Consider the following 26,037-nt stretch of genomic DNA (forward strand, 5'->3'; position numbering starts at 1 on the left):
GTCTATGGGTTAGAAATCAGCTTTTTGTGGTGTGTTTTTTACAGCTGACTTCTTCACAGCCGGTTATTTCGATTCCCTTTGTAATCTTTTCACCTTTCCTCTGCACAAAACACGCTGTGTAGATATGGTGTTTTCATGGAGACCAAGTGCTAGTTGTTTCAACATATGGTTTATAATATTTAAAGGGACATAACTTGGAAAACTGCATTTTTCTTCCTCTCTCCACAGTTCTCCCAGATCATTAGTGAATATTAAGCTGCAAAAACAATGTCACCAACTGGAGCTCATTAACATATTACCACCCTTATTTATATACCAACACCTGTTCATTCATAAAGTGATAAAGGAAATCTGTCATCATTACTGATGTTGTCCCAAACCTATAGGACTCATTTTCTGCCAAAAAACAACAACAACAGAATATAGCATTCTTGCCCATATTATGGAAGTAAAATGGGTCCAGTGCTGTATTGGTCTTTAAACTTCCTAGTCCATCCTGATGAATTATAGTGTGAACTGTGAGATTGTCCAATCATACCAGAGCTCATTTACATGGAAATGTGGAAGGTGCAGTAGCCAAAAACAATCAGAGGCACAGCGAGAGAACTCTTTTCTGTGAAAGAGCCCTTGACTAACAGTAGTGAACTTAAGGGGGAAATTGAAATGCTTTAGAAGTGTAAAATATGGCCCCTTTTAAGTATTTTGACAGTTTATACATGATAATGATAGGAAAGAGCTAACCGCATGATATTAATCACAGGTTGCTTTATGAATAAATGGAAGCAGCTCAGGGAGGTCCTAGAGGATATGTGAGTCACGTGATTGTGACATGTTTGAAATGATAAGCAGTTTTTGTTTGCAAATAATGACTGGTTATATTATCCGGTGCCTCTTTGTAGCATTTTTTCATGTTGTGGATCTGCTTTTTAATTAGCTCATTACCTCATTAATGCCTTATTAAGATCAAGGTGGTTAAAAAAACAAGCACTTTACGGCTCTAACATTTCATTGTGGAGACCCTATGGCAACATGCTTTTGATTAGTGTAAAAAATGGAAAACAAAGTCAACAGCCCTGATATGGAGTCTGTGCTGCGGGCAGCTTGGTTGCTTTTCACTGTCAGTCTAAAGTTTTCCTGTCATCAGCTCTGACTGCTGAATCTGACTCTCAGTATATTTGAAATGACACTGGAGGAATGAGGAATGCAGGATGTGTAATACACACGGTATGGGGTACCTAGATTTGCCCATATTTGCTGTATACATCATGTGAAACTATAAGCAATCCCAACTCTAATTTTAACATCTCATTTGTGACTCATTTGTTGACTACCAAAAGTTAAGGCATTTTTACATAGAACTGAATTAAAAATGTGAAAATATCTCTGTCGCACCGGTCGCACCGGTCTCTAGCCTCTCTCGGAGGAGCGGAAGCATAAATGGAAAATGTTACGACAGTGGAGAGCGAGAGAGGAACAGGCCTGGATTTATGTTGTGTTTTGTCATATGTGACAGCAGTCGTCTGTGAGAGGCTGCTGTCTTTACTTTCATTTTGTATTTGTTTTTTTTATTATTAAAGTCTTTAAATGTTCGCCGGTTCCCGCCTCCTTCTTCCCATAACAACAAACCGTGTTACACAAACCAATAAAGAAATTGATTTCTATAATAATACGATTGTACTGTAAAATATAAAACGTGTATAAATATCGTAGATATCATAATAATACTTTAATTTAACAGAACAACAGTAAACTTTACTATCTTCCATTTCCAGTGTGATTGATTAAACATTCTTAGCTCATTATTTGATAGGGCATTTTTATATAAAATTGGAATAAAAGTGCAAAACAGCTAAATTAGAAATAATGATGACTGAAAACCACTCGCTGGATTAAACATGTATTGAGGAGGTTATGCAACAACATTTACTACTGATTTTTTTCCCCCAAGATGATAACTAGGCATCTCTAGCTGCTATAAACATGCAACATAATGAGGTCATGTAATGAAACATACTACAGTTTAAAATGTTTGTTTGTCAAGCTGCATATTCTTTCATGCGTGTGTGTTTTTTTTGTGTTTTTTTAAATAGTGTCTATATTCAGTGTAGTATGCAGTTGGCAGAACATTGTTCACTTCAAACACATCCTCTGTGTGGCCACAGGTAGGGACTGTGGGTGAGGAAGAGGAAGAGGAATGGAAGGTTCTGTTCGAGAAAGACCGTCCGCCAGCCTCAGACACTCTGGAGATTCCCAATCTCATCCCCTTCACTCAATACAGGTGAGCCTTTCTCCTTTTCCAAACCTGAAACCAGTTTCACATCAATCAAATTAACCAAATTGTGGTGAGAAACAGGCCCAATAGCTCTTATGTGAAAGAACCTTCACAAACCTGTTAACTCTTTCAGTTTTGGTGTGTAAAATCTCAGCTGTTAATGACCTTTCAATATTTAAACAGTTGTTAAAATCCCAGCATTCTCTGCTTTTATATATCTCCAGCTATCTTTTTTTTTCATTTCTTCATTCTCTATCTCTTTCTCTCGTTCCCCTTTTCTATTTCTCTCCTTAATTGATTTTCTCAAGGTCTTGTGGAAAGATTGTCTTCTGATTCTCGGCACACTATCTTGTCCTAAAGGGATTACAGATGATCAGAGGCTGTAGAGATCTGTTATCCTGTCCAAAATCCCCTGTCCTCCCACTACTCAAGAGCAAGATCAGGGAATTAAAAACACTGTTTTTTCTTCTCCCCCGGTTACATATGCCTTGCAGGTTTAGAATGAAGCAGGTGAATATTGTGGGTTCGAGTCCCTTCAGTCAGCCCTCTCGTAAGATGCAGACCCTGCAGTCGAATCCAGATGTGGCCCCGGCAGATCTCGTAGTGTTTTCTGCTAGTGAAACCAGCCTGAGGATTCGCTGGGAGGTGAGAAAGGGACACACACACACACACACACACACATGCACATGCGCACACACACGCGATCCTCAAACAGTTACGGTCAAGTTCACACCAAGTCCAGGTTTTCTGCATGTTAATGTGATTTTGTGTTCTGCACTATACTGTTAAAAAGTTTGGGGTCAGTAAGATTTATTTATTTCTTTATTTTAAGAAAAAATATTTATTTTATTCAGCAATGATGGATAAGATTTCTGAAGCATCAGGTGACACTGAAAACTGAAGTAATGGCTGCTGAAAATTCTGCTTTTCCATCACAGGATTAAAATACATTGTCAAATATATTAAAACAGAAAATAGTTATTTTAATTTGTAATAATATTTCACAATATTACTTTATTTTCTATCAAATAAATGCAGCCTTTTTGAACATAAGAGGCTTCTTTCAAAACCATTAAAAAATCTGGTTACACTTTATTTTAAGGTGTCATTGTTACAGTGTAATTGTATAATTAATGTTACTGAGTAACATTAAGCAACTACATGTATTACTGTAGGGTTAGGGTAGGAATAGGATTTGGTTGAGGGTTAGTTGCATGTAATTATGCATAATTTACTGTTATTACTATGGTAATTACATGTAACATATGTAACAAGAACACTGTAAAACAAAGTGTTACCAAAATTCGTACAGACTCCGAACTTCTTCTACATTTCTGCACATTTGATAGTTAATATATTTATGTATAGAACGGTGATATGATTTTTTTAATTTTCCCAATCAGAGTAAACCATGATTAAACCAAACAACATGACAGTTTAATGCAGGATATAAAATACGATACATAAATAATCTAATAAGATCATGTAACGAGTTAGCTCAAAGGGGAAATATTAATAATAACTCATAACTTGTTATGATTAATTATGAATATTTAGGTCAGTAAATTGGATTAACTTGAGGTAGCTAAATTAACATTACAATCAATTAAGCAGTTCATCCAACAAACTCTTTTGATTATTCATTTATTCTAAGAAAAGGGTATCCTTCATTGCCACAGAAAAATAAGACTTTCTTAGCATGTACAGCGCTTAGAGCATGTAACAGGGTCAATATCGTAAAATAAACTTTGTATGCAAACAGAGAATCAGAACCAAATAGATATTGTGCACAAGTTTTATTTAAAAAAAAAAACACGAAAACATAACTAACATACAAACAATTACACATTCATTCATGCATTCATAGGTAGATGGTTAAAGTGACAGAATGAAACCGGAGGCAGGAACTGGAACTATGGAAAAGATTCATTGAACATGAAAAGAACCATCAGCTTATCAATTTCAGAGCACCTCATTAAATGTATACTTGCATGGCCTTTGCAGTGGACACAATTCTTGAAGTTGTTGAAAATTGAAGTTGTTGATGGTTTTGTGAGTGTCAAATGTTGAAGTTGCAATCGTTTTCTTCTCCGTTGGATGAAGAAGATATGATGAACTTGCATGGTTAGTTCTCTGAAGGTTTTCTCTCTCTCCATGAGCACATGGCTGATCACATGCAGATTGTGACCTGCCGGCCCTGGGCCGGAGAGGCCACGCAGGCAACTAAGGAGTGAGGAAGTCAGAAGAGTTGGTTGCCCATTCAGTGATGGTAAAGTTGCAGTTTTCTTCTGAGTTTTATTGAAGAAAATACAGTCTGACTCTGTTGGGAGAGTGAAGGCATAGCAGGCTGTGGTCACAGCCTGCCGGGGCCTGGGGGGTCCCCACAGACATCAACCCGAAGAAACAGCAGTGAAGGTCCGAGTAAGAGAGGACTAAGAGAGGGAAGGGCTTGTGGAGGTGCAATTTAAAGCCTGAGAAAGGTCCCACCTCTCAGGTTTGGCTTGACCAATAAGAAAGGTGGAGTTTCCAAGCTGGGAGACTTTGATTTGTGGATCTTTGTTTCAAGCGTGCTCATTTGCATGTGCAGCTGGATTGATTGCTGATGAAGAAACTAAGGTTACATTGACCATTGGTTCTATCAAAATCCACAGTTTCAAAAATAAAACTTAATAGAATTGAAAGACACTAGACAAAACAGTAAATCATTCACACAATGTTCTGGGGTGCATGTTCATTTATAGATCCGTTCGTCTATGATTAATGCAGCAAATTTTGTTACTATCCTCAATTAAAGTCTGTTTCTGTCTTCTCTATCTGGACCACATGATCACATTTTTAACAGCAATAAAACCAACTTATCTGATCGTAGTCATGGTAACCAAAGACCCTTCTTGCCCTTGTTGGGGGATGGGACCACAGATCCCAGAGTGAGTTTTAAATATTATTTGTTAACTATATAATTGTGTCCGATTTGTCTCAGTCGTTACAATAAATTAAAAAGCCTTTTCATTAATGAACACAATATTTAATTATTTTCATAACACACTGCTACATAATGTTACAATAACGTTGCAATATCCATATGGAATTTTACAAAAATATTTGAATACTTGCCATGGAAGACTCCTGTGATGATATAAAACTCAAATGCCCTTGTATTGGTGATCAGACATACATATTGGTACATCAGACATACATGATAAATATTTTTTTTTTAAATAAAATTTTTTTTTTTTCATTCTCTCTAATATGTATATGCCATTTATAAGAACCAAGGAGCTTTAAAAGGTTTTCTTGCTGCATTGAAAGGAGGTGGTTCTGGATTTTTGTGTGAACATTATCATTAAAACTGGAGCACTCATGCAAATATAGCGATTTCCGCACACTCAAAACACACGCAGAGATGGACACAAATACTGTCTGCTGTACACTTTACAGGTGAGGGATATGCTGGAAGAGTTTGACAGCTTATTTTTCCTCAGTTTTTTCTGCTATCACGAGCCATAGTGTATGTCAGTATCAGATGTAATTGCTGTTATTTTCTCCTTCACTTCTCCTTTTTTTCCCCTCTCACCTTTTCAAAGACTGAAGAGCGATCGAAGAATTTGAGTTGTAGAGGCACATAACACGAAAGCTGCCATTTCATAAGACAGGATTCCATTTAATCTAAAAAACAGTTTCTGCAAAGCCTCCGCTGGTCGTAGTAACACATTTGTGGGGTGCTGGTGCCGAAAAAATGACCCTCAGGACATAATAGTGCCTAATCCAGTACTTCACAAGCACTGAAAACGAAAACAGTGACCTATAAACTCTTTTTTATGAATAATAATTCATTAAGCTCGTACTAAAACTTCCATGTAGCTGCCATTGAAGAAAAGGTTATGCTTTTACCGCTCCCCTGTCATTTGCCAAGTAACCCAAGTTTCTCGAGGTTTAATGTCTTTAATGAGGAGAATTTACACTGTAAGATGTATTTCATGAGCAGTTGCCGTGGAAATGCATTGAGTTTCAGAAGTATTTAGACAGCTAATTTTCATTTCTCATAATGAGGTGAACTAGCAAAACCATTCCGCCTGTACATTTTGCAAACACAAAAACCCGAGTCTTATTCACTAGCCACTCATAATCTAGTTTAACTCTTTCACCGCCACTGTAAAAGAATAAATAAATAAAAAATTGCCAGCCACCGAAAGCATTTTTGATCATTTTCCCAAAAATGTATTGGCCGCCAGAATAATTTGTTGCGTGAATATCTGTACACACACTATATCAAAAGAAAGAACTGAGCCTCTACTTTTAAACCAACAACAACAAAAAAGGTTTTATTCTAGCTTCATGCATTTTTTTTTCAATTTTCTTTCAATTTCGTCAATGGCAAGGAAAGCTGACCTAGTTAACCAGGAAAGTTAACCTGACTGAAATAAAACAAGCTCATCAACAAGCTCATTGCTTGTTGTAACCATGGCTAGTTAGATGGAAAAAAAACTCAAATTTACATGAATGCGATAGCTTTGTTTTGTTTGTGATATATCACAACATATATCAAAACATCATATTGCAACCAACTAAATATTCACAGCTTATTGTGGAGACCGTAAGAACTGAAACATTGATTTGGCCCGTATTTATGAAGTCACTTGCATTCGTCAACTAGCCAAAAGCATTTTAATTGAAACGCTTCAAGCAGTCAATGTACTGAAGCTTTGAACATGGTAAGGTTTGGAGTGGGTATTAAAGTACTAGGCGAGCAACCATGTGCGAACTCTTGGCATCTGATGCTGGAAAATGTCTCTGAGCCATGTGCCAATATGCAACGCACAGCTGAAGCAGGCGAGGGACTGCGCTGCATTACAGCCAATTTCAGATGTCATTTAATTTATGTTTATGAGGAGATTAAGGAACTTCCTTTCTGTTTGCTGCACACAATTTGACGCTTGTGAAGGTTTTCATTCATCCAGATCATCGTAGAACTTAACCACTGGGATGAGCTCTGTGACATTCATTTCCAATTCCTGTTGAGTATAGATTAACTTGCAGAAAATTAGTTAAACTATTTTAGCTCTTAAATTGCAGTACATACCAATATAATTGCCCAAAATGTGTTTAGATAACTTAAGTTTCAATTTTAGAAGTTTTTAAATCTGATATTGTGCACTACCATTCAAAAGTTTGGGGTGGGTAAGACTATTTACATGTTTTTGAAAGAATTTTCTTACGCATTCCATGGTTACATTTATTTGAAGAATACAGTATATTCTTCAAATAAATGTATTATAGTAGTATACAGAAATATTGTTACAAATCAATATATATTAAAATCAAAAACAGGTTTTGAAATATTCTTCATTCACATGATTCTTCAGAAATCATTCTAAAATACTGATTTTTGATGCTCAAGAATCATTTCTTATTATCAATGTTAAAAACAGCTGCTTAATATTTTCATGGAAACATACTTTTTTCAGGATTCTTTGATGAATAGTAGTAATAAGTTCAAATAATAAAGTTAAAAAGAACAGCTAATATTTGAAATATAAATATTTTTGTAACAATGTAAATGTCTTTACTGTCACTTTTGATTCATTTAATGTATCCTTGATGAATAAAAGTAATAATTTCTCTCTTTTTATCAACTGTCATTGTTTCCGCAAAAAACTATTTTCAACATTGATAATAATAAGAACTGTTTTTTGAGCACCAAATCATTATATTAGAATGTGATTATTTACATTATATTAGAATGCAGCTTTGCCAACACAGTAATAAATATATACATATTTTGTACATTTATTAAAATAGAAAACAATTATTTTAAATTGTAATAATATTTCACAATATTACTGTTTTTACTGTATTTTTGATTAAATAAATGCAGTATTGGTGAGCATAACAGACTTCTTTCAAACATTTTAGTTTCCAAACTTTTCACCGGTCCGGTACTATGCCTGAAATGTTCAAAATGTTGTATCATGTCTGTCACACAGTTTAGTTTGTTAGCCATTCTATTTAGAATCCAAATCGTAGTTTTTGGGTCTTCTTATTGATGTACTGTATGTGTATCAGAGTCTCTCCTGCTCCAATGTTTTCCTCTTCATCTTTTGTAGCCTCTTCCAGAGCCAGCTTACAACGGAAATCCTGAAAGTGTGGGATACCGTGTGCGTGCACAGAGAGCAGACGGGCTCGGGACGCCCCGGATGGAGACGGTTTCTGAGCGCCTGTCTCGAGAGGTGACGGTGGAGGGTCTTGAGGAGTGGACGGAGTACGAGCTGAGCGTTCAGGCCTTCAACGGCATCGGGCCTGGACCCTGGAGCAGTCCTGTGCTGGGCAAAACTAAAGAGTCAGGTGACACACTATGCTTGCTTAAAACATAGCTTCTCCACTTTTGATTTTACAAAAGAAACAATCAAAATAAATGATCAACGGAGTTTGTTTCAAAGTTTCATATTATTTGTTCCTGTATTTGAGGAAAATAAACAAAATATAGTTGCTGTTTTGCCTCTAACCAAATGAAATATGTTAATTTAAGCATCATTGTGTTGATGCACCATGGTCACATTTCCAACTTGATCATTTTGCATTTCAGTTGTGTTTTATTAGAAAGAAATCAAATATAAGACAGGGATTTACGTAAAATTCTTAAAAAGACATGTCAGTTGATTTTTATATTAATACCACAAGTTGTTGCATTATTTAGGAACTTTAAACAAGCTACAGTTTAGCCAGCATCTCACTAGCCGATTTTTAGTCGCAAGCCTCATTTACATAGTCGCTGGAGACTCAGATGGAGTATTTGCCCGAGGCCGCGTCTCTCAGCGGGTGGCCGTTAGCAGACCCAGCGACTCCCTGCTGAGTTAATGATCCTGACAACTCAACATCCAGAAAGTTTGAAATGATCAGAGGCAGCTGGTGGGACGGGCACTTGTGGCCACTTACTGGTTTCAAACATCTGATTGCCAATTACTTTTTCTGTTGCTTGTGACTCAATATGCATTCTAAAACATCATGTTATAGAGGTCACGCTCATAAATAGTCATTTCTCATGGAAGAAATTATTTAGAACTGATTATACACCACTGTTCAAAAGTTAGGGGGTCAGTAAGTTGTTGTTTTTTTGTATGTTTTTTAAAGAAATTAATACTTTTATCCAGCAAGGCATTAAATTGATCAAAAACTATATTCATAAAAAACAATGTTCAGCATCAAAGCAGCATATAAGAGTGATTTCTGAAAGATCATGTGATACTGAAGACTGGAGTAATGAGGCTGAAAATTCAACTTCACATTACAGAAATAAATTACATTTTAAAATATATTCAAATATAATTATTTATATAATATTGCTCTTCGTTGATCATATAGATGCAGCCTTGATGAACATAAGAGACTTATTTCAAAAACATTAAGGGCCAGATTTACCAGTTCTAACAGCTTGCACCAGCACAAACTCTCTTGTGGCATTAAAAAATACTGTCAGGATTTACGCAATAAAAAATTTGCGCTGAAAAGGCATGGACAGTTATTTTTGCGATTGACCTTAAAGGATTAGTTCACTTTTAAAAATTTTTTTGCTGATAATTTACTCACCCCCATGTCATCCAAGATGTCCATGTCTTTCTTTCTTCAGTCGAAAATAAATTAAGGTTTTTGATGAAAACATTCTAGGATTATTCTCCATATAATGGACTTCATGGGATACCAAACGGTCAAAGGTCCACATGACAGTTTCAGTGCAGTTTCAAATGGCTTTAAACGACACCAGACGATGCATAAGGGTCTTATCTTGCGAAACGATCGGTCATTTCAAAAATAAATAAAAAAGTTTAAGTTTTATAAGCACAAATGCTCACCTTGCTCTGTTCTGTGATGCACACTCGTGACTCTCCTGTTCGAACTCGTTCATCAAAAAGAAACGAATCTTTTTTCGAGTCATTTTGTTCATTCAATGAACGAAATGACTCGAAAAAAGATTTGTTCATTTTGAACGAGTCTTTTTTCAAGTCATTTCGTTCAAAAAGATTTGTTCATTTTGACTAGACTTAAACTAGAATGTTTTCATCAAAAACCTTAATTTCTTTTCGACTGAAGAAAGAAAGACATGGACATCTTGGATGACATGGGGGTGAGTAAATTATCTATCTTATAAACTAATCCTTTAAAGCATATGCATTTGTAGATGCAAAATTTACAAGAGGAGAGTATTTAAACGAATCACGCAAGGTGATTTACTAAGGTTTGTGCTAGTCAACTTACTGTTATTTGCGCCATTATGTACCGCCCAAAAAAACATGTCTTAACCCGTTTTGTGCCTGTGTTGTCAGTAGATCACCCACACCTGATTATCATCGGCTCTGCTTGTTTGCGACCCTATGCTAATTTGTGCTGTTCTTGGTATAATGCGTTGGTCATTATGGAAATGATCTATGTCTATGTTCTTTAATGTGCACGTCATCAGTAGATCACGCGCAGAACTTTCCACTCCCATTGGCGCTTTTATGGAATTGCGCTCTCATGCATATTTCCCCTGTTTAGTAAATCTGGCCCCAAATATCTTACCTTTCCCAAACTTTTGAAGAGAACTGTACCTAGAAAAAAAATTCCATTGACTATAGAAATTTCCAAAACTTTGAAGATTTTATACATTTTCAAGACTTTTCCAGTCCTAGAATATCACACTTTAGAAATCGTTCTTACACTGAAGAACCGCCAAACTTGGATAATTTTCCTCAGCAGATGCAAAAGTTGCAAACACAAATTTTTCTGCAGTTCTACTCTAACAGAATAATAAAATGTCTTGTCTTTTTTCTCACTGAAGCTGTTCATGAACATATGCCGGCACGCCCTGAAGGAACAAATACACATTCAAAGCTTTGAATTGTGTCTTAAAGCAGTCCATTACAAGTGTTTATACTCACCAGTTCTCCTGTTCTTATATCACTGAGCTTCACATGTCAGGGAATCAGAGAGAAAAGTCAGAGGCTGTTGTTTAAGCTGTCAGCCCTCTTCTGTTTTTAACCTGTGAATGTGACAGACTTCAATAGAAGTGCGTGAGATTTCAGCAAAAATAGTCAGTAAATGCGAAATCCTGGCCAAAATGAATTGTTTTGAGTCGGCTATTGAGACATGGGCCTTAGGCTAATGAACTGTATTACTTGCTAGAATTGTTTATTCTTATTAATGATAAATGATAAATGTCTAATATGAGGTAAAACAGCTTTTAAGTGTTGTAAAATCACTGTAACACATTCTTGAGTAAGTTTTTGCTTTACTATAAAATGGCTTTTTATATGGGTGTGTTTTCAGTTCCCTCTGGCGCCCCAGAAAATGTGACCACTGAAGCAATGAGCTCCACGAGTGTATTGGTCACCTGGGGTTTAGTCCCTGAGCACCAGAAGAATGGACACATCCTTGGTTACAAGGTACAGTTACTATATCAAAGGGAATGCTTTGAGACCCTTAAAATCCCCCACAGACTTAACTGGAGAGTTCTGTCTGCCGAAACTCTGTAGCAGGGTGAATTTGTACTGTATATGGAGACGTCTGACTGGAATCATTGTAAATTGCTTCTTCAGGCAATCAATTATTGTTAAAAGTTCACCTAAAAATTTTAATTCTGTCATAATTTACTCACACTCATGTCGTTCCAAACCTATATTACCTTCTTTCTTCTGTGGAACACAAAGGTATTTTGAAAAATGGCTGTTATATATATATATATATATAAATTCTTTTATTTTTTAACATTCATCGAAATATCTTGTTTTATGTTCTCCAGAAGAACACAGGTTTAAAACAACATGCCGTCCTTAACTAAATGAGAATTATGATTTTTGGGTGAATTATCCCTTAATGAAATGAGAATTCACTCTGTCTATGTATATTATAGATCTTATTGTAAATTATTCATCCATGTATACTTTAATTTTCCAATTTTTTTTTACCTTGTAATGTTTAATCCAAATGTCATAACTTGATCTTTTGGCGAAACGACACACTTCTCTCTGATGCCGTATGATTTGCTTCCATCCAATCAACAACCAATGGATAGTGCCAAGTCCACGTCCTACATTTTTTCAGATAATCCATTACACTCGGATATTTGTCACAGTATGGAATAAAAGATTGGTCGCTACTTCCATTTCATTGAGACTTTTAAGTGTTATCTCTTAAAATGTGCAAAAAATCCCATGGGCTTTCTTTGAAGGAGGCAACTGAGCCATATCCCCATGTTGGTACCTACAGTACTGTAGGCTCTTTTGATCTGGGAAAGAAGAAACCAACCAGAATACCCTAACAACCACATAGCAGAACCACTCAGAAGCAACTCTGATGCACCATAGCATAAAAGTATATTGAGTAAACTTCTATACATCTAATGTTTGTATCAAGTGCCAAAGGCACTTTATACCACAAAAAGCTGTTTATACGCATATCTACAAAAGTTCTTCCTCATGCTTTTATGCACATATTCAGCCGAACATAGTTCACATTGAGTTCATTTTGAACACATCTATAAACTGTGTTAAGCTATTGAAGCCCATGTGTGCTGCTGTTGCTTGAATAAGGCTTTGTCAAATTTCTGCTTAGGCTGTGTAGAGTGACATGATGCAAGATCATGAAATTGCTGAAACTGTTTTTCCTTTTACACACTGTCGGAAGAATCCAATTGATAAAATGCTTAGACTGTAAAAAGTGGAGGGAAATGAAATAACACAATTAATTATTGATCTCTTCTGAAGTCAAGACCCAAGTTAGGCAAAACTGGAACTGATATCTGAAGAAACAGTGATGTTTAACATGCAAAAGTCGTTGACGCAATGCTAAGGTTTTGTGGGCGGTTGCTATGTGGTTGCCTACTGACCCAAGTCTAAAGAGTTAATCTCTACAGTACGTCTCTATGATATTCTGATCTATTTTAACCTCCACCAGGGGTTTGCTCAAACCCCTAACCTTTAGCATGAGTAATAGTAATTAGCAAGCACTACTACACACTATACATCTGTTGTTGATTTTAGGATGTTCCAACACTCTATAGCACATCAAAATTGTTTCTATGTGACCTATATTTCCCTTTATCTCTAGGTATTATACAGAGAAAAAGCTTCTGAGCGGGCTCCCCAGGTCCAGCTGGTGAACGGGAACCAGACTCACTTGCTTCTTTTAAGGAACCTTGGCAAGTTCATCGTGTATGAGGTCCAGGTGCTTGCATTTACACGTGTCGGAGATGGACCACCCAGCCTCCCCCCCACAGTTGAGAGAACCAAGGATGATGGTAAGCAACCAATAAAATCAATGCATCGCCCACTGAGCAACATGCATCATCTAATTCTTCAGATGTTCCCACTGGTTATGACAAATCGTACATGCATAATAAAAGCAAAAATAAATGTTCGCACACACATTGGGTCAAAATTAGACTTTGAGTGAAAGCTACCCATTTAGCAGATGTTCCTTCACACACTCACACACCAGTACACACGCACACAAATTCATAATGGTAGCTCTAAGTTATGTCTTGCTTCATGCTCTGGTGGTTTCCAGCTGTGCCCGGCATTCAGACTGGCATTACCTCCCATGTGGCTGTAGACACATACAAACACAAAGGCATATTCGCTCACACATTTGCCTGGTCTCCTGGTGCCCCCACTGCATGAAACCTCATCTTGCATCACTGTATCGCTTGAGTCACCTGTCTGAACCAAACTCTCACTCACACATAGAAAAGAAAAATCACTAATGAAACCTCAATTTTCTCCCAGACAGCAATGACATTAAATGGTGACTACATTTCAGATATTTCTTCTGAAAAAAAAAGACCCCGGTATTCTCAAGTCCATCTCCTGTTTCTCATTAGAGCCTAAAACTGTGCTTGCTTGTGAAAAAGTCGGCAAATAAAAGTCAGAGATTCCCAGCTATATGGGTGCATTCTTTTTATGGCCAATTTAAAAGCCTTCTCAGTTCTGTAATTAGCCATTAGAAAAATGTCATTGTAATACAGTAAAGCAATTTATTATTAAAAAAAATTATAACTTGCATTATTTAATATTCAACCACTATAATTATTTTCATTATTGTATTCATAATTATTTTATTTATATTTATATAAATATTATTTTGTAATTATGTATTATTAATTTTACTTATCATTTATTTATAATTAAATATTAAATATTCATTACAATGATCAATTTTGTGAATTAAATATTTTGTATATTTACTAAAATAAATATTACTATAATTGTGTTTTACAAATTTACTGTGAAATTATTACTAAAATTCTTTTCACATTGCAGTAATGAGAAATGTTTGTAAAATTATGGAGGCAAATGTGCTAAGTTATCATGAAGCTAATGGCACAATGGGGAAAAAAATGATCTGGATTCTTTTGAATCTAGAGTAGAAAATATGGCACAGGCATTACTTGACAGTTTTCATGAGATTCAACCAAGTGAGAACCTCATTAAATTTCCTGAGCTATAATAGAGCAACCTCTGAGCAATAAAATTTCCTTCGGGAAGCTTCTCTCAGAAATATATACTCCCGTGTTTGCATTCATATTTCCCCAGCACAGGGAAGTAAGCGCTGCCATCTTCCCCTTTGAAATGAGTGAGTGTGTTCATATGTGAACTGTGGAGTCTTGCCAGTGGAATGACAAATGCCCTCTTTCTGTCATTTTTCTTAATCGGCTCAATGGAGCAACATTCATTCGTAAATGTACGGGGAGACCAGGGAGACCAGATACTGGAATGTCTATGTGATTATTCTCTACACACTGACTCACACACGCACATCAGAAGTAGTAGATTACCAGCGCTGTTGGCCTAGTGTCCACTGGCAGAGTTAAATGTGTTTGATGAGGGATTATGAATCACTAATATTTATATTTATGGATTTATGGAATTAAACGTTTACAGCGAGGCTTTGTGTGTGTGTGTTAAGGGATTAAAATGTCATATTTATCGTGGCCGAGATAAAAGCTTGGTCCCACAAACAGGTTTTGAAGTGTTTGAAATATGTTCTACGTTTGCAGAAATCAGTGTGTGGAGTACAGTAATCTGTTTTAAATACCATGTTCGACTGTGAATCCTCTCTCACCCTCCCTCTCTTCTCTCCAGTTCCTGGTCCGCCCGTCAGGTTGGTGTTTCCAGAAGTGCGTCTCACGTCTGTCAGGGTTGTCTGGCAACCTCCCTCAGAGCCAAACGGTATCATTATGGGTAAGAGAACATAAACGTTACACAGCCAGCCACACACATTTACCTAGCTATATAAATGAGGACTTCTGTTGTTTTAGTATCATAAAATGTAGGATATCATTGAGGATATCACTGTTCTGTTGTTTTCATATAAAGCTATTGACTTATAGTACTTATATAGTATAATACTTATATCTTTGCAAAGGTTACAAGAATGTAATTTCGTCTCCTGTAAAAATGACGTTTAAGACCTTAAAGAAGGTATGTTTGTTCCCATTGCGCCCTGAGCCATTTGAAATTGTATTATTGAAAGGACATGCTGTGAATTGCATTTAAGTCAGTTTGTATCTGCGGGTGTCATGAGATTTTGTGTATTGGGATTTCAACCGTGTATTGAGATTAAACCGCCTCAGTTTTGCCGTTATCAAGACTACGGGACGTACTGATGCGCAGCTATAGATGACTGGATTATGGACACTTAACCACCCATGATGGATCATATAATCCCTTAATAGTGATAGAAATGTGAAGCCTCTTTACCTCGGATGATCTCTTGCCTTCTGTCTGTTTTCTACACACACTCGCATTGTGATTGGATCAATCGTTCCCTGTAGGATTGGGCGATATAAACCAAAAATCTTCAATCAGAGCAGAGCTGTCAGTGTTCCAGCGCTCATTTTATCCTCCCAGATCTTTGTAATATATTTCATACGTGAGGATACGCTGATAATGTGACTTTCACACATTACTGTCAATGGGTCTTCTGTGTTGATTTTCAATTACTGAACGTCTGGCTATATGGTGTGAATGAGGCATTGATGCCTTTAAGAGACCTTGGAGGCATTTCAGGCATTCAAAAATAATTTTTTGCAGTGTATATTTTATAACATGCCATGCATTATAATCTGTTGTTGTTGTTTTATATAGCTCCTAAATGAGTTTCAGTGATAATGTATTGAAAGCGAGAGCCTGTTGGCAAATATTGATTGGTGGAATGAGCCGAGGTCTCTCTCTCTCTGGTGTCTCTGGCATTTAATATCTCTTTCTTTCTCTCTCTCTCTCTTTTTGTCACTATCTCTCACACACATTATCATTCTCTTTTATTCATCACACTCTTTCTCTTGTTCTCTATCAGGCTCTCTTACATCTCTCATATGTTATCTCTGTCTCACCTTTGTATTGATTGATTTATGGACTTAAAGATGAAGTTTGTAATTCCAGTGCTACTAGAATCACCAAACGGAGTTGCAAAAATAATTACTAGTTTCCCAAACACCGCCCCATTTGCAATTGGTTGGATAGACAGACACCCACATCACATCAAACTCGTGTCACTGATTAGGCCTGTGTTACTGTGACTCACTGTTTTACAGTAGATCAAATGAATAGTCAATCAATTGATTGCCTGAAACTATCAACTTTGCAATGGATATTAATATGCAAAGTATTTATTAGCACGGAAACAAAATCAGCAGTTTAAGACATTAACTTGTAAACCCAAAACATAAGATACATCTCTTAAATACAAACAAGACTTTATTGAACTTTTATGATTATACCTGGCGCGAGAATAGCCTCATTGAAAACTCAATGCGAGGGCTAAATTAATAATTTTTGGGTGAACTATCCCTTTAATGCACCAGTTCAGGTAGAAACTGTATGTATTACTTGTTTTTCTTGGATTGCGTCTGTGAAGGGGGTTTTACATTTTTACACAATTACATTTTGGGAAATCAATATAAGAATTACTCATAGTCATCCAGCCATATTAAAATATTAGTTCACTTAATATTCTGTAATTATTTACTTCTGTCAAACCTGTAAAACTTCAGTGGAGCACAAGGAAATACAGTGCGCTTTTATGATGCTTGTGAATCCTTTTTGTACCTTAAAATCATCCTATACATTGTAATTTCATGGAAAAAGCAAAAGGTACATTATTCAAAAATGTTTCACGTTCCACAAACAGAAACTCATAAACGTTTGGAGTGATATGAGGATGAGTAAATGATGGACTAATCCTTTAAGCTGGGATAGGAGAAAGTATTTTTAACATTTGAAAAAATTGCATACTTTTAATCTCTTTGTTGCTTTTGTAAAAACATATAGTTTAAGCAGTAGCTGTGTGTACGCAGCTCTTCATGTATTCATGAGATATTGTCAGCGTGAGATTCCTGCTTTCATCTTATCACTGTCCTCTTTCAGAGACTCGTGTAGATTGTGGTGCTCAGCTTTGGGGAAGCTACTTTAAAGAGTCAAGCTAATCTTTTTTAGTGTTCTAAAAGGTTCAAAAAGTAGATAAACACATTTAAGGGGTAGATTGTCATTGTAAATGTATAACTTTAGTTAAAACATTTTGGTAACACTTTAGTTTAGGGTCCAATTCTCACTATTAACTAGTTGCTTAGCATGCATATTACTATCTTGGCTGTTTATGAGTACTTATAAAGCACATATTAATGCCTTATTCTGCATAACCATATTCTACATCCCATAATCCGACCCAATACCTAAACTTAACAACTACCATACTATTAATAAGCAGTGGTCAGGAATTTATTGAGGCAAAAGTCATAGTTAATAATAATAATTAGACCCTAATCTAAAGTGTGACCAATTTGTATAGCCATATTTATAATTTTATGAACAATGTGGATCTAAATTAGCTGGACAACAGATACATTTACAACAAAAATAATAGCAAGCCTAAATAATTATCTAATCTGTAACTGAGATAAAAACATATTGCACCTTTTCAAGATAATTAGAATGATTGCCGAAGGATCATGTGACACTGAAGACTGAAATAATGGCTGCTGAAAATTCTGATTTGCAATCAAAGATATATTAAAATAAAACGCAGTTATTTTATATCCTAATAATTTTTCACAATATTATTGTTTTTACTGTATTTTTGCATTAAATAAATGCAGCCTGTATATATGGGAAAAAATTTTCCTAAAATGAAACGTATTTACCCCAGTACTTTTTATTACCACATTCATAAACCATGATATTTAAATGATACTAGAATGTGACTGGTATGAACGTGTCCTAAAAACATGATATTTGAGCTTATTTTTATAATAGTCTCTCCTTTCCTTCTCTCATAGTGTCGAGGGTCCGCTGTAATGTGTCCTGTGGTTAGGGATCAGTGATTCCTGAGGTAACAGGGCACACAAATAAAATGCGCCTGACCGAGGGGGCAACAATCTGACCAATTACACGCCTTACTGCTCTCACCACGGCAACCCAGACATTAAAAAATGAGCACCGAACCACCTGGCATGGGTCACAGCTCTACCATGATAGATGAGGGAAAATACAAAGCCTGAGCTGTTGATTGTTGCCCGTTTTTTGTCCTTTTGCCTCCTTTTCTCTATGTCCAGGGCAAAAGCTACTCTCAGACAGTGAAGAAAAGAAGAAGAAAAGTGTTCTAGTTGATTTCTGCCTCTAGCGTAGCACAAAAAAAAGGAAAAAAAGAAAAGAAAAACCATCAAAAGAGAGAGTTCAGGAACAAGCGGGAAAAGCAGAGGATTTAGCATAGGCCCCTCTGGGCTTTTTGAGTTGGGTTAGCGATGGCCTCTTAATAAAGGAGGATCTTAGCGAGCTGTGCGTTCGGAAAGAGGAAGAGAGAAAAGGAAAGAAAGGGCGAATAAGAATCTGAGAAGACAAGGCAAAGGGGGAAAAAACATTGAATTAAAACCATCCTCGGCTCTGTAAAATCGTGATAATCCTCCAAACGGAGCACGCTAACACCAAGCGTCTCATGTGACTGAGATAAAAACCTCTTTCTCGGCCGTTCTGTAGATCCCCCACTTACAAAGAACTTAATTCTATCCATTTCTACGCCGCCTCATGTCAAAAACACCTTTTTTAACTGTAATAATCGCTTCCAGCCAGGTTAAAACATGTTCTCATACTTTAGAAATCTTTCACGGGACACTTTGGTCTTAGCATCTGCATTAAAATGAAATGAGCCATGTCTGCAGTTAGGAGAGGGTTATTAACTCTTATGAAGGAAGGCTGCTGTTGCAAACTTGTATAATGACCTTACGTATTTAGCTGAAATGTGACGCCTCATATGTTTAGACCGTTGTAATGATACACATCGGATGAATTGTTTCAAGCTGTTTTGAAATATGCTGTATGGTTTGTATGATATGGCTATGCCAGGATTTTTGATGCTGTTCTTTTTCCTACATTCAAAGTGTATGAGGATGTTTTATGTCAAGCTCCAAAAAGACACAAGCAACATCATAAACCACCATAAAAGTATAATCCATTTAATCTGTGTAATATTCCACGTCTGCTGAAGCCATACGATAGCTTTATGTGATGAACAGAATTAAAAAAGCCATATTAAAAACCTTCCCCTAATTTTTATTTGCGTGTCTGCATATTCGAATAATAATGGTAATATATTAATTGTAAATATTATTAAATTGTTTATGTATTAATGAATTGTTGTTGTTATACAATAAACAATATTTTCTATATAATTACTACTAATAATATATATTAATTTTAAATATTATTATTAAGTTGTTAATAGATTATTATTTATAATATGCTGATATTTATATATTTATAATTAATGATAATAGTAATTATGATTAATATAAATAAATACTATTTTACTAATATTAACCATTTTATAATTTAATATATTGTAATGATGATAATCATTTATTCTGTGATGGATTTAGAATATTTTATGTGCTATTTTTTATTCTGGAAATGCAGCATACACTGAGCCCAAGACAAATTTCCCTAAGGGGACAATAAAATTATAAAACTAAACTAAACTAAAACTATTATAATAAAAAGTATTATTCAATTGAATGATATTTACTTTATTTTAATTAATAATTTATAATAATATATTGTTAATATTATTAATGTTAATAAAATGTTAATACATCATTATTAATCATTCATAATAATAATAATAGTTAATATACATAATTGATAATTTACTATTATCAACAATATTTATAATGAATATACTAATAATGATAATAATTTGTTTAATTATATTAATTATAAATATTGTTACTCTTATTAAGTTCTCTTAATAGAATAATAATATAAAAATATGTCACATTTGAATATGTACATTTGACGTTATGTCAAATCAATAACATTGTTGAATATTAAGGATAATATACTAGTATAATATACTATAATGTTCATATTATATATCAAAATCATGTTATATGTACTACTGCAGTTTTACCCGGCTTTCTTATTGCAGGCTATCAGATTTCTTACCGTCTGGATATCAATGATCCCAACAAGTTCACCACGGTTGAGGTGGGGTCCAACGCGCGTCAGTTCACGCTGACGGGATTGATCCCAGAGTCGGCGTACGTGTTCCAAATCACAGCGCGCACTCAACAGGGCTGGGGACCCCCGGAGGAGGCCATCGTCATAACCACAGAAAAAAGAGGTACGTTTGCCGGTTTATTGCTGGTCCAAGGTATTTGATATGCAAATGTCTATGGTCTCTGAAATATCAACATGAGTAAAACTGATGAAAAACCTGTCTAAGATATACTACCTTCATAGAACCTTCTGTAGTTTGAGTAAATGTAAGAATACATTTTATTTGTTGGTAATATGAATATTTAACTGAAGCAACTTAGGTTTACTTGAATATCCATACATCATTTTTTAGGAAAATCATGTCAAAATAGGTATCAAATATGATACATCTGGCTTTTGAGGAACTTTTTTAATGTACATTCCTCAGTCTTCCTTTCAATTGTATAATATTTTGTCCCCTCAATAAAAACTACATAGTTTTGAGCAGAAAATTACATATTTTTGCTCAGTTTGTGCCTCTGTAAAAAATGTGTCCTTTTTTCTTCAAACATGAGCTCCAAGTTCTCCTATATCATACTATATGAGCCATCAAAACCTGATGTATCTAAGATACTCAATGAAATACACAATCACATATAACTTGTAACTTTTTAAGAATTTTTAAAATATATTTTGTCTAAAGGTTCAATAAACTGTTAAAAAAAACATTATAAAAAGTTTTTCTTATTCTAATTTCATATAATATAATTTCATATTTGTGTCATCAATTTGTTTATTGTTTTATTGTGGAATCATTTACATAAACAGTGACGAATCGGAAGTGATTATACTGTAGCTAAAAACTACTCATGCAATTCACTGAAATGCTCATGTTTCGTGTGTCAGTCTGTCTGTTAAAGTAGAATATCATTCATAAAGCTGATAAAGCACACTGTTCGAAACAGAATGAGGCCCTTCGGAGCTCACTGCATTAACCCCGAGCCGGGCCTGTGACACATGCATATGCCCAGCAGTGACTCATTACACATGTCCCACAGAGCGTCCGCAGCCCCCTCGTCGACTCACCGTGCCTCAGAAAGGGGTGGAGTCTCATAAGCTTCGTCTTCATTGGACGGTGGGGGGAGACGGCTCTTCCCCAGTGCGCTACTTCACTCTGCAGACATTAGAGCTGCCGGACGGCCAGTGGAAGACCCACACATCCTCCATCGGTCATAATAACACCTCCTGGGAGGTGGAGAGGTAACACAAATGCACACATATCTCTCTCTGATTAGTCATAACTGCCTGTGCGGGCAACGGCTGGTACAAGAACAGTCACTATTTATAGCAAAATGTGCTTTAGCTCTGACAGACAGGAGACATACACAGGATGGAGTTACGCTTGAGGTCATTGTTTGGATTGTAGAGTATGCAAACATGGAAATATGAAAATAATTGAATTATAATTCAACAGGGATAAATTTTATGTTGCACAACAAAAAAGTTACAAAAACATTTTTTTGGACATGGTTGCAAGGGTAATGTCATGTTAGCACTTTTGGTTTTTGTTTTGTTTTGCAGGACATGTATCACAATACTACCTTGTTTTTTGTTGGTTTGTTCTGTTTTCTTTTGTTTTTTTGCTTTGTTTGTTTATTGGGTTTTTTACATTTATTATTGTAGTACCAGCAGTTTATGGACTTATACCGTGGTAATTCCATAATTGTTTTTGACGGGGTTTTTTCCCAGGCATGTACCATGTTTTTTTTTTTTGGTTGTTTTTTTTACATACGCCATGGTAGTAACAAGGTGGGTTTTTTGTTGGTTTGTTTGTTATATATACACTCACCTAAAGGATTATTAGGAACACCTATTCAATTTCTCATTAATGCAATTATCTAATCAACCAATCACATGGCAGTTGCTTCAATGCATTTAGGGTTGTGTTCCTGGTCAAGACAATCTCCTGAACTCCAAACTGAATGTCAGAATGGGAAAGAAAGGTGATTTTAAGCAATTTTGAGCGTGGCATGGTTGTTGGTGCCAGACGGGCCGGTCTGAGAATTTCACAATCTGCTCAGTTACTGGGATTTTCACGCACAACCATTTCTAGGGTTTACAAAGAATGGTGTGAAAAGGGAAAAACATCCAGTATGTGGCAGTCCTGTGGGCGAAAATGCCTTGTTGATGCTAGAGGTCAGAGGAGAATGGGCCGACTGATTCAAGCTGATAGAAGAGCAGCTTTGACTGAAATAACCACTCGTTACAACCGAGGTATGCAGCAAAGCATTTGTGAAGCCACAACACGCACAACCTTGAGGCGGATGGGCTACAACAGCAGAAGACCCCACCGGGTACCACTCATCTCCACTACAAATAGCAAAAAGAGGCTACAATTTGCTAGAGCTCACCAAAATTGGACAGTTGAAGACTGGAAAAAGTCAGAATTTGGCGTAAACAGAATGAGAACATGGATCCATCATGCCTTGTTACCACTGTGCAGGCTGGTGGTGATGGTGTAATGGTGTGGGGGAAGTTTTCTTGGCACACTTTAGGCCTCTTAGTGCCAATTGGGCATCGTTTTTAATGCCACGGCCTACCTGAGCATTGTTTCTGACCATGTCCATCCCTTTATGGCCACCATGTACCCATCCTCTGATGGCTATTTCCAGCAGGATAATGCACCATGTCACAAAGCTCGAATCATTTCAAATTGGTTTCTTGAACATGACAATGAGTTCACTGTACTAAAATGGCCCACAGTCACCAGATCTCAACCCAATAGAACATCTTTGGGATGTGGTGGAACAGGAGCTTCGTGCCCTGGATGTGCATCCCACAAATCTCCAACTGCAAGATGCTATCCTATCAATATGGGCCAACATTTCTAAAGAATCCTTTCAGCACCTTGTTGAATCAATGCCACGTAGAATTAAGGCAGTTCTGAAGGCGAAAGGGGGTCAAACACAGTATTAGTATGGTGTTCTTAATAATCCTTTAGGTGAGTGTATATCATGGTAGTACCACTTTTTGTTTTTCTTTTCTTTTGTCTGACACACCACAGTAGTTTTATGTTTTTCAGGGGTAAATTTACCCATTTACCATGGTAATATCATGTTTGTTTGGTGTAATTTTTTAGATGTGCCATGTTAGTACCTTTTTTGTGACTGTACTATGATGCACCATGTTTTCCTGGACATGTACAATGCTAGCACGTTTTATATATATTGATATGTAGTCCCATAATATGTTTAAGGGCTTAATAATCTATTAATTTATTGCCAGAAGTACCCACTTTTTGGCGTGTTGGCACTGCAGGAACTGGGAATGATTTTAGTTATAGCAACGCCTTTTGGGACGACTACAGTGTAGGGTCTAACCCAGTACAATAAGAATTACCAGTGACGTGAGCGTACATTGATTGGCTGAACTCATGCCATACGAAACACTGGCATCCGCCATTTTTAAAAAGCCACGTAAACGCACAGTCTGTGTCCGAAATCTCCTCCTATACCCTTAAATAGGGCACTATTTGAGGGGACAGCCATTTATAATAGTGTCCAAAACCTATAGTGGACGTTTTTGAGGACACTCATTCAATACCACAATGCACCGCATTAAAGAGTGTACAACCTATGTTTGCTAAGTTTCATATGATTATTAAACCACAAAAGCAGCAGCCCTTTCAGCGCACTCACTTACCCGTTTTCATTCACTCCTTCAAGTGGACTATATTAGTGGAGTAATGTAGGGAATAGTGAATGATATATAGGGGGTGATTTCGAAAACAGCCACAGTTTACATATTCTTATCCCATGAACTTTCTCAACAAACATGGAAAACAGAGATAGATGGGCCGACACCGAAATCCCGGCACTTCTCAACCGATCATGGTGTCTTCCATCCTCCAGTTGTTTTATGTTGTGTTGTTGAATGCTGCGCTTAAATGACATTGCTGTCGGTTAGCTTAAGTCACTTCCGGGTTCCTACCGGTGGTGCAAACGCAACCAGGAAAACAGCCCTAGTATAGCTCCTACATTTGAGCTCCTATAACTACCTGGTGCGAAAGTCCCTATTTAGTACTATGGTATATGTCAAAGTCCCATGGTATTGATACATCACATTACTCCACAGTACTGCCACTGGGTTGATGGACAGAGAGAGTGAGGGAGAGAGTGACTGCAATTATAATCAGACTGACCATCAGGTGGCCTGTTGTCTAATCACACATCCATTCAGCTCCATCCCGTTCACTAACCTGTTTTCTGCTCTCTATCCTCCAGTACTGCAATACTAGCTCATATTCTTTCACCCCGCCTGTTCGTTCTTCTCATCATCACCTGTCTGATTCATGCTGTCACCTTCGATCACATCTCTAAATGTCCACTTGCATTAAGGCTAAAGATATAGTGAGCCATAGGAATTGCCTCCCTATAACACCATCTTTCTCAACGCATTTTGTAGTGGAACCATGGGAGCATTTCTGCATTCAGTACCACCTGATTACCCACAGCCCACATGCCTGTCCATTTAATTACCCACATATGCCTTTCTCTGACATTCAATGACTCATCATAAGCCATTTTATGACTGCAAAGTAGGCACAGAAGATGAATCTGAAGTGGCATGTATAACCAAAAAAAGTGCATTTGGACAGACTTTTTAATGCGGCACAGAGCTGGCATAAATGTAATGTATTTACGCCAGGAATCACAATCATGGAAAACGAACAATAGGTTCGAAATACTACCCTTATTTCTGCAATCTGTGCAGTGTATGCCGATTTGAGAATAGCTGGATTAACTACTACATTTGTTAAAATGTAAAACATAGCACTGGGTACTGTATCCCACAATGCAATGCACTTGACTTGACATTTCATTTTACAAGTGCTAATGTTGTGATTTTAACATGTCATTCTTGGCTGATTATTTGATTTAACTATTGCTATTTTAACAAAATGTCATTAAAAGTGCTAATTATGATCTGGTTTTGATTTCAATTTTAAGTAGTATTTTTCTATTTTAGTGCAGTTTATAATAAATGTATTGTTATAACATTATTCATTTCATTAATTTTTGAAAGAATTGTCTTATGTTCACTATCTTATGTTGCATTTGTTTGACCAAAGATATAATAAAATATAAATATTTTGAAATATTATTACAAACTTAACTTTATATATATATATATATATATATATATATATATATATATATATATATATATATATATATATTTAAATCCTAATTTAAAAAATAATAATTT

The 26,037-nt window shown here is 36.1% G+C and overlaps 1 protein-coding gene across 1 annotated transcript in view; it reads left to right on the top strand.

The window, feature by feature from the left end:
* sdk1b (sidekick cell adhesion molecule 1b) overlaps positions 1–26,037 on the top strand; it is a 243,945-nt gene that overhangs the window by 197,468 nt on the left and 20,440 nt on the right. Inside the window, exons 23-30 of the mRNA XM_077205196.1 lie at positions 2,163–2,278; positions 2,767–2,917; positions 8,377–8,614; positions 11,573–11,688; positions 13,352–13,541; positions 15,385–15,483; positions 20,720–20,914; positions 21,828–22,029. Coding sequence (XP_077061311.1) covers positions 2,163–2,278; positions 2,767–2,917; positions 8,377–8,614; positions 11,573–11,688; positions 13,352–13,541; positions 15,385–15,483; positions 20,720–20,914; positions 21,828–22,029 — 1,307 coding nt within the window. The remainder of the gene's footprint in view (positions 1–2,162; positions 2,279–2,766; positions 2,918–8,376; positions 8,615–11,572; positions 11,689–13,351; positions 13,542–15,384; positions 15,484–20,719; positions 20,915–21,827; positions 22,030–26,037) is intronic.

The sequence above is a fragment of the Siphateles boraxobius genome, unplaced genomic scaffold (genome assembly GCF_051911475.1).
Source record: "Siphateles boraxobius isolate OS27281-9 unplaced genomic scaffold, OSU_SipBor_1 53, whole genome shotgun sequence".
Classification (NCBI taxonomy): domain Eukaryota; kingdom Metazoa; phylum Chordata; class Actinopteri; order Cypriniformes; family Leuciscidae; genus Siphateles; species Siphateles boraxobius.